General features: G+C 39.3%; 1 protein-coding gene across 1 annotated transcript; it reads left to right on the plus strand.

The window, feature by feature from the left end:
* The first annotated feature begins 4,938 nt into the window (after window positions 1-4,938).
* LOC142834691 (olfactory receptor 4X2-like) lies at window positions 4,939-5,868 on the plus strand. The gene has a single exon (XM_075947526.1). It carries the CDS (start codon window positions 4,939-4,941, stop codon window positions 5,866-5,868), a length of 930 nt encoding a protein of 309 aa, XP_075803641.1.
* Window positions 5,869-9,772: the final 3,904 nt, after the last annotated feature.

Consider the following 9,772-nt stretch of genomic DNA (forward strand, 5'->3'; position numbering starts at 1 on the left):
GCCCTGCCCGGCTAGCTTATGCCCCAAAATAATTACACAGACACTGTATTCTTTTAAACACTGCTTGACCCATCTCTATCTAGCCTCTTCTAGGCTAACTCTCGCACCTGGACTAGCCCATTTCTTATCATCTGTGTAGCACCGGTCTTACCGGGAAGATTCTAGCCTAAGTCCATCTTGGGTCGGAGCTTCAGAGCTTCATCGCGTGTGTCTGCCCAGGAGCCGGGAGCATGGCGGACGTCTGCTCCCGAGAAGAGCGCTGTGGAGTCTGAGCTCACTTCCTCTTCCTCCCAGCGTTCTGTTCTGTCTACTCCTCCCACCTATCTTCTAACCAATGAGATGGGCCAAGGCAGTTCCTTTATTGCTTAGCCAATGAAATCAACAGATTGACATATGACACTCCCACATCATCTTAAAGGCTATGTTGGCTGAAAGAGTTCCAACAGCATCTTCCCCTTTTGTTTAAATAAGAGAGTTACAAGCCTAATATAAAATTATATACAATAAGAACAAATTTCAAGTATAAAAATTAGAATTACAACCAGCACAAACAATATCAAGCAAGAAACATATGCTAAATGTTTCAATAATTATCCTATCCTAAGGAGTCTAAGTCTTGTGTGAGAAATGGCTTGGCCAAGTCATGAGAGGAAAGTAACTACAACTATCTAGTCTTCAACCCCATCAAAGACCTGAGAAGGGAAATGATATTACTTGAGTAAACAGGAAATACAATCAAGCAACTTCCAAAATGTGCAATAAATGAAAAAGACAACTGGCTACCTGGGCAATCATCCAAAGTCTCATTTGCAGTGTTGGAGCAACCAACTTTGGCTAAGGCCTAGAGTAACTGACAGACCATTTTCAGAGGCAGGAAATATTTCAGAATTGTCTTACGCTGTCTTGGCAAGGTTTGGCAGTCTTTTCTCTTATATCCTGCTTGTCCTGCTTAGACACCATGCATTTTGTCAGTGGTCAGTGGCAGTTCTTTGCCCAGAGGCCAGTTTTGCCAAGAAGAAAACAAGCTTCAAGTGGAGTGTCTTCCGTGCCCAACATTCTCTCAGGAATAGATTGGTGATAACACTAGTAATCGTGTCTCACGTCAACAGAAACCTAAGTTATTTAAGTGCCATATTCTACAGATCTTTGAAGTGACTGAAGATTGCCTATCTATGTGGAATACAATCTCTATATATCTAAAGAATCTGATTAGTCCAAGTGTGACAAACTTGGACAGAATTATAAGGGCTTTGTTCCACCTTACTTAAGTCTTTGGATTTGTAACTTTTTTTTATTTATTTGCATCAGTACAAAATGTATAGGCTCCAGTTAATGGTGTGTCATGTACAATGTGGGGAAGAATCCAAGTAGTTCTTTTTATAAGGTTAATTCTGTCACCTTTGGGATAATTGCTATTAACCTTTCCTAAAAAATTGTGCAAGCTCTTTGCCAGCGTTTATTGCCTTCCCATAAATTTTAATTTCATCAGTAGTAAAAGGGACTTTATAATCTTTTCTGGGTCTATTCCTGCTAGTTGATAAAGTGTGAATTTTACTTTTATTAATTATATAATTCAGAGGCCTTTACCACATAAGTTTTTAATTTTCTCTTGATTTATGTGGTAAAAATATCCATTCTAAGATAATACCTTCGCTCTGCATTAAAATTACTGTAGGGGAAATTCTGGAAGGTAATATGACTAGAATGCAATTAAGATTTGGATCCACCTTGACCACATGTGCCTTCTATAATTTCTCTTCAACCCAAGTCAACTCTTTCTCAGTATAAAATATCAATTTCCTGGGACTATTTAAGTCTTTGTCACCATCTAAGGTTTTGTTTAAATGAATTATTATATCAGGTGTTATGCCAACAGTGGGTAATAGATTGAAAATGTTTCCAAACAATCTTTGAAAGTCATTAAGAGTCTGCAATAGGTCTCTCCTAATTTGAACATTTTGTGTTATAATTTTCTATAAACTTTTATAAGGTAGGTAATTGGTAGAATCTCCTCTTTGCATTTTTTTCAGGAGCAATTTGTAATCCCATTTAGGCAAAACTTTCTCTACTTCTTCAAACATTCTTTCTAAGGTATCTGCATTTGAATCAGAAAGCAAAATGTCATTTGTTGTTGGAGACTGTTCATTTGTTCCAGGCCACTCAGACCCAAAATAATCATGCAGAAACTATATTATTTGCAATACTGTTTGGACAATACCTTAGGTGTATTTTCTAGCTAGCCCTTATATACTAAAATAACACATTTCCATTAATCTCTGCATCACCACGAGGTTGTGGCCTACTGGAAAAGTTTTGGTGGGCTCCAGCAGAGGCATCTGTCTCCTGCTTCTACTACAAGGCTTCTCACCTGACTCTGGCTTCTTTCCTCCTCTATCTGCTTGGCATTCCCACCTTGCTCTATTCTGCTAAGCCACAGGCTTATTCATTAACCTATAACTAAACAGATAATGAATAAAGAGATTTATTCATTAACCAATAAAAGCAACAAATAGACAGAAGAACTTCTGACATCAGTCATCCATGTAATGGTAAATTATAGATTAAAGAAATTGTTTACACCCATAAATTCTCCTTTTCCATAACTTACTTGTATAAGACAACAAAAAACAAACCTAAGACCTAACAAAGGTAGTCCATATGCCTGATCACATTGCAAGATTTCCAGTTATGTAAAAGTTCAAGCCACTGTCTTCTCTCCAAATGTTCCTAGTTCTGTGGAAATGTTTGTCTTTTTTAAATTTGCTGGTATGTATATTTCCTAATCATTAGTGTCATTTTATTCAAAGCCACCAGATTAAACTTATGATGGGTATGTGAATTATCACCTATTAACAGACCCTCATGGGTCAGTGTTCTGTGAACACTGGATAAATTCAACTGCTTTGTATTTCCCTCTATCTAATGTTTTCTATAGAGGTTTTTGAGGTTCTGCTTCCCATGAGGCATTCTGTCTTATTTGGAAGGGAAGAGACTACAGATCTCTGGGGAACTCCTTCCTCTCACCTGATCATGCCTTCTCCCTCGGTGTCATTTAGGTAACATGAACTTAATGCTGGGCTGTCTGACTGATCAGTTTTCTATGGAATATCTGGGAGGTAAGTCTACTTTTCTTTTACTTAAAAATCAGGTAGAGTTGAGTCTTTATACATATTTTCTGTATCTCCAAGTCTAAAACTGAAAGAGGAGCAGATGTATTCTGCTATTTCAGGGAAGTAGGGGTAGGTTATAATTGGCTTAGTGTTTATCTATTGGCTCACCAAGAAACAGTGTGAATTCAGACTTTTGCATATGTATAGTCAGAGCAGCAAACTCAGAAGAACTCTGGTGTGACTTTAGTTTTTTGTTCATGGGTTTCTTTCACGTGTGGTTACTTAGTGTACTTTGAAAGAAAAGGGAGTGGTGCCATGCGATACATAACATACTAGCAATGAAGTAGTGAGAAAGAAATAGTCTCTACCTTAAGGAAGCTCACACTATAGCTGGACAGATGACTACATAAATAATTATGATTCAGTGTGATTGTGATAAGTGCTGTCATTTCAAAATGTCATGAGATAAGAAAGACCATTGTCTGTAAGAACCTATGGATGTGGCACAAGAAGTCATATGATGATAGCTTAACTTGTACCAGGGGATTGGGAGTGGCACTTATCTAGGGCCTCAATCCATGAAGCATGTGTTATCTGCATGGTATTGTTTGGCAACTTAGCGTCTAAGAAGTTAAAGAACTTTCTAGATATCACACAGTTGACACCTGAGAAAACCTGAATGTGTGAGCCCATCTTGTGAGCAGTGCCTTCTACCATGAATGGACTTTTTGGTGTTTACCCTCTTTTACTTCTGTGTTTCTACTAGGGTGTCCCTTTGGGCCTGTAGTGAACTAAGGAGGCGAATCTTTGTGATATGATTGGAAGTTATCTGGCTCCTATTGTCAGGTACCCTGGATCTTGCTGTAGGAGAGACTCTATGGATGCATAAAGTCCTCAACTACTTTGGAGAAAGTTTAGCAAGTACCAGGATAGTTTCAAGTCAGTTAGTGGCAGTCTGGGTGATTTCCTGAGGAGATAGATAGCTGTTTCTAGGAAATGCTGCCCCAGAGCATCAGTGGACACTAGGAAAACGATGTCAGGCTACTCACATGGGGGCACAGATTTAGAGGAAATGAGCATGCCCTCAAAGAAGAAAATTGTGCATGGGTGAAACTATGGTGATGTCATCAAGTAAACAACTATATAAAGTGAGAATTCGAAGGAGAAGCAGAATGAAGATCACAGACTATGACTGTGTACAGGATTGTGGTCTCTCTAAGGGGTGTGGTGTGTCAAGGACCACACCATCGACATGTCTTCTGAAGACACTAATGAGTATTTAAGAGGTTGAATACCAGCCCCGCTGCACACCAATAAATGAAAATGAGCTCGGAGAAAGGCAAAGAAGAAAATCTGTATAAGAAAACACAGTAAAGATGTTCAAAAGTACTAGAAAAGCATCTACCTTGGATGTGACGATTATCCTATCCTGGATGCCCCATGTTGAAAAATAAGTGGATTTATTGAGTTTTTAGTTGGTTTTCCCTCTTTGACTCCACTCTCTGCAAATAAGTCTATGCTCCTCAGCTGACACATCCTTGATTATTGCTCATTGACTATAGGTGAAGTCTGAAGTTACTACACCCCTTCTTATGTCAGGGGTACTCTTTTCCCACAGCTTTACATTTAGCTATTCTCTCCAGAATTCCAGTCATACACAATGCGTTAACACTTTATCTCTTTGGTACACTCTTCTTTCTATTATTAACTCCTACTCAATTTTAAATGCTTAGTTCACAGGTTTCCTGCAAAGGATTTTATTAAAAATTTAATTATTTTATGTTGTCTTTTGTATCATTTTAGATCATACCACCCAACTTGCTCCCTCATGGCTAACATACACAATGTAACTGAGTTCATTTTTCTGGGACTCTCTCCCAATCAAGAGGTACAGAGAGTTTGCTTTGTGATATTTCTGCTCTTGTACACAGCCATTGTTCTTGGGAATCTCCTCATGGTGGTCACTGTCGCAGCCAGCAGAAGTCTTGGATCCCCCATGTACTTCTTTCTTGGCTGCCTCTCCTTTGTGGAGATCTGCTACTCCTCTACAACAGTGCCCAAACTCATCTTTGATCTCCTAGCTCAGAAGAAATCCATATCTGTATGGGGCTGCATGACACAGCTTTTCTTCATGCATTTTTTTGGTGGCGCTGAGATTTTCCTGCTCACGGTGATGGCCTATGACCGCTATGTGGCCATCTGCAAGCCCCTGCACTACACCAGTATCATGAACAGACAGGTGTGTGCCGTCCTTGTGGGAACAGCGTGGATGGGAGGCTTTGTGCATTCCTTTGCCCAGATCCTTCTTATCTTCCACTTACCTTACTGTGGCCCCAATGTCATTGACCATTATTTCTGTGACTTGCTTCCTGTGCTTAAACTTGCCTGCTCAGACACTTTCCTCATCGGTCTGCTAATTGTTGCCAATGGGGGAACACTGTCTGTGATCAGTTTTGTGGTCCTCTTAGCATCCTATGTGGTTATCTTGTTTCATCTGAGGACTCAAAGCTCTGAGGGGCGGTGCAAAGCCCTTTCCACCTGTGGGTCCCATGTCACTGTAGTTATATTGTTCTTTGGTCCCTGTGTTTTCATCTACATGAGACCTTCTGCTACACTGCCTATAGACAAGATGGTAGCTGTGTTCTACACAGTGATAACTCCCCTCCTCAACCCTGTCATCTACTCCCTGAGAAATGCGGAAGTGAAGAAAGCCATGAAGACTCTATGGATCAGGATAATCAAAGTAGATGAGAAATAGTCTGGATATTGGCTATCAGTATTGGAATGGTGCTGAGTCCAAATTGATGGGGCCCTGTGAGTGGAAGGAAAAGCATTATTTTAACTGAAGAACATCTTATAAAATACTTGTAAATTAGTTCCTTTTATAAAAATACCTTTACATGACTACTTTAGATTGTTACATTCTTACCACTCCCCATAATACTGTAGCAAATATTTGCAGCAGAATACTAGATTATACTTATTTTAGTTTAGATTCACTTCCTATGGTAATTTTACTGTGACATAGGACAGAAAGATCTTTACTTCACAAGGTCAGTTACTTTGAGCAAATTGTCTTACAAATGCAAGTGTGATAGAAAAAAAGCACTTCACTTGATAGAATAGTATCCTTTTTGGCTAAAAAATGAATGAATGGATAAACTATCTCACTGTATCTTGACAGATGCTTGTTAATTGCAAAAGGAAACATGTAACTTCTTAACTGTCTCTTACATAATTTCCCAAAGTGAACATCACTCCAGTAACAAGATAAACTGATGGAGCATAGCTCATTATATGGTGTGCTCTAGAGACACATAACATTATTACTGTGCTATTATTTCCAAAATATGCAACCTAAGTATAATTTTGTTGTAGGTTAAGAGAAAATCAAGCTGAATTGTGTTTTGCAATATTGCTGGCATTTACTATTCAAAAAAAAAAACACAGAGAAAGAAAGACTGAAAAATTGTTTCCCCTTCTTAACTACTCTTAAGGGTAGGCTGTATGCCCAGAAATAGAAAGCAAACTCAGTGAGATCTTTGGATGTTTCTTGTTTCATAATGTGCCAGGGCTTTCTTTTTTCTTTTTAAAAATTTTATCTCTGGGTGGTGGTGGCTCAAGGCTTTAATTCCAGCACTTGGGAGACAGAGGCAGGCAGATCTCAATGAGTTTGAAGCTAGCCTGGTCTACAAAGTGAGTTCTAGAACAGCCAGGACTGTTGCACATAAAAGCCCTGTCTACACACACACACACACACACACACACACACACACACACACACACACATTCTTTTTAATATATATCCTTGTCATTTGTCTTTCTTTTTTCTTTGGTTCTTTTCCTTTGTTTTGTCCTATTCCTACGCGTTAGTTTTTGTTTTGTTTTATTGTATTGTTATTCCTTCAAAACATGTTTGTTTTCTAATGAGAGATTGAAGAAGGGCTTATCTGTATGGGAGGGAAGTTTTTCTTTATTTTTTTTTGTAAAAGGAAAATATAACATAATTTATTTAAATGATTGATAGATAGTTGTCATTATAGTATGTATATGTAGGATCACATCCCTAAAACTACCTGCTCCCATTAAAGATGTAACAGGTACCATATAAATCCTGGATAACATTTTATAGCCTGTTATTCAAATGCTCTGCAATCAATAGAAGAATGGATAAAGAAGGTGTGGCACATATACACTTTAGAGTTCTACTTAGCAGTAAAAAACAATGACAGCTTGAATTTTGCATGCAAATGGATGTACACTATACTGAGTGAGATAACCCAGACCCCAAAAGAGGAATATGGTATGTACTCACTCATAAGTGGATTCTAGCCATAAACAAAGGACATTGAGTCTATAGTTCCTGATCCTAGAGAAGCTAAATAAGAGGGTGAACCCAAAGAAAAACACATAGTTATCCTCGCCGGGCAAAAGTTGGGAGCAGGGGGGGTGGGTTGGGGAGAGAAAGAAGGGAGAAGGGGAGGATGGGGGAGAGCTTGAGGGTAAGGGATGGTTGGGATGGAGGAAGGGTGGCTATGGGAGCAGGGAAGAAGATATCTTAACTAAGGGAGCCATTTTAGGGTTGGCAAGAGTCTTGGCTCTGGACGGGTTCTCAGGAGTCCAAGGGGATTTCCCCAACTAGGTCCATGGGCAGCAGAGGAGAGAGTGCCTGAACTGGCCTTCTCCCATAGCCATACTGATGAATATCTTGCATATCACCATAGAACCTTCATCTGGCGAGGGATGGAGATAGAGACAGAGACCCACACTGGAGAATTGGACTGAGCTCCCAAAGCCCAGATGAATAGCAGAAGGAGGGAGAACATGAGCAAGGAAGTCAGGAAGGCAAGGGGTGCATCCTCCCATGGAGATGGTGGGACTGATCTAATGGGAGCTCACCAAGGCCTGCAGGACTGGGTGGGTCTGAACAAGCATGTGATCAAACCCGACTCTCTGAATGTGGCTGACAATGAGGGCGGACTGAGAAGCCAATGATAATGACACTGGATTTTGATTCTACTGCATGTACTGGCTTTTTGGGAGCCTAGTCTGTTTGGATGCATACCTTCCTAGACCTGGATGGGGGGGGCTTGGACTTCCCATAAGGCAGGGCACCCTGACTTCTCTTAGGACTAGAGAGTGAGGGGAAGGGGGTGGGGGGAGTGAGAGGGAAATGGGAGGATGGGAGGAGGTGGAAATTTTAAGTTAATTAATTAATTAAAAAAAGACTCTCCTAAGTACCTCTGGAGGTATTTCCAAAGAGAGGGTGGTGTCCACACATAGTTGTTTCTTTCATGCACTGCAGGTAATTAAACTCCCTCCAGAGGTGCTTAGGAGAATCTTTTGATTGCAGAGCATTTGAATAACAGGCTATGAAATGTTATCCAGGATTTATGTGGTACCTGTTACATCTTTAATGGGAGTGGGTAGTTTTAGGGATGTGATCTTACATACACATTCTATAATGATAACTATCTATTAAAGATGCCTTTTACTGCTTGGCAGACCACAATAAAATCCAGCTGTTAGTAATGGCTGTCTGTGGAAATCCTGTCTAGGACTCTCCAGGAAATCACATGTGGGAGCCTAGGGTTCCTCTGAACACCCTTCAATAAATGCCTACAGCTGAAGTTTCTTCTTAAACTGTTTATTCAGGAAGAAGTTAATTGAGTAGCAAGACTCAACTATGTCCCGAAAGATGCTTAAGTGAACGTGTCACTATGATGCTACATGTTACATTTTATCACATGTAGATCTGTGTGTAAACCCAATTGTTGACAGAGGTTTTTCTCCAGCCCATTGTTTCATAGCACTTTCCCTTTTTATCAAAAAAAAAAAAAAAAAAAAAAAAACCAAACCAAAACTGAATCTAATCTCCTTTGTTTAGCTTTCTTCCTGACGATTATCCATAACAACTTCTAATCAACTCTCTAAAGAAAGAAAAACATCAATAATCCACTTTTTGGGAATGTGAACATTGTTTTCCAGGCTACTTCCTGCTGATTGGGGGCACTGATAAGCTTATGCAGCTTCCTAGCATTCTGTCTTCTCTGTTTCCCTCAGCTTCTCTTTGGGCTGTCGACAGTGTTCCCATTAGTTCACTCCGGCTTCCCACTTAGGGATGCAAGCCTCAAAATGAATGTATTTACATTCTCCACTTTTGAAAAAAAAATTCCTAATGATGATTCCTGAGTTGAACCTTGTGAGTCTTTCCCATCTATTTTTAATTAAAGGGGGAAAAAAAAGAAAAACAAATGGCTAAGAAATGGCGTGTTATCACACAAAAGAGCTTTTTTCCCCCTTTATGAATTGATGACAGCTGAATATGATATATGCTCTGGATCAAATCTCTGTAGACGAAGTAGTGGGATTGTGTAAATATTAGTTTGCTAACTTTGAAAATGACACCATCTATCTTAGAGAGCATCTTTGGAGTTAGGAATTGCTCACTGAAGTACTAGGGATAAAAAGACATTGTGTGGAAGTTTTCAAAGATTTTAAAATATATACATTTGTCACAACAATTTATTAGTAATATAAAGTAGAGCAGACAAGGAGAGTAACTGTGATTGGCTTACATAACTATCTGGATGGATATTAATAAAAATTAAAGTTGTGGTTTATGTAGTATATATTGATAACAATAAACCACTACAGAAACA

This window comes from Microtus pennsylvanicus, chromosome 14 (assembly GCF_037038515.1).
Source record: "Microtus pennsylvanicus isolate mMicPen1 chromosome 14, mMicPen1.hap1, whole genome shotgun sequence".
Lineage (NCBI taxonomy): Eukaryota > Metazoa > Chordata > Mammalia > Rodentia > Cricetidae > Microtus > Microtus pennsylvanicus.

What these genes read in the sequence shown, in the direction of transcription:
- LOC142834691 (XM_075947526.1), top strand. Translation starts at nt 4,939, where the DNA reads ATGGCTAACATACACAATGTAACTGAGTTCATTTTTCTGGGACTCTCT.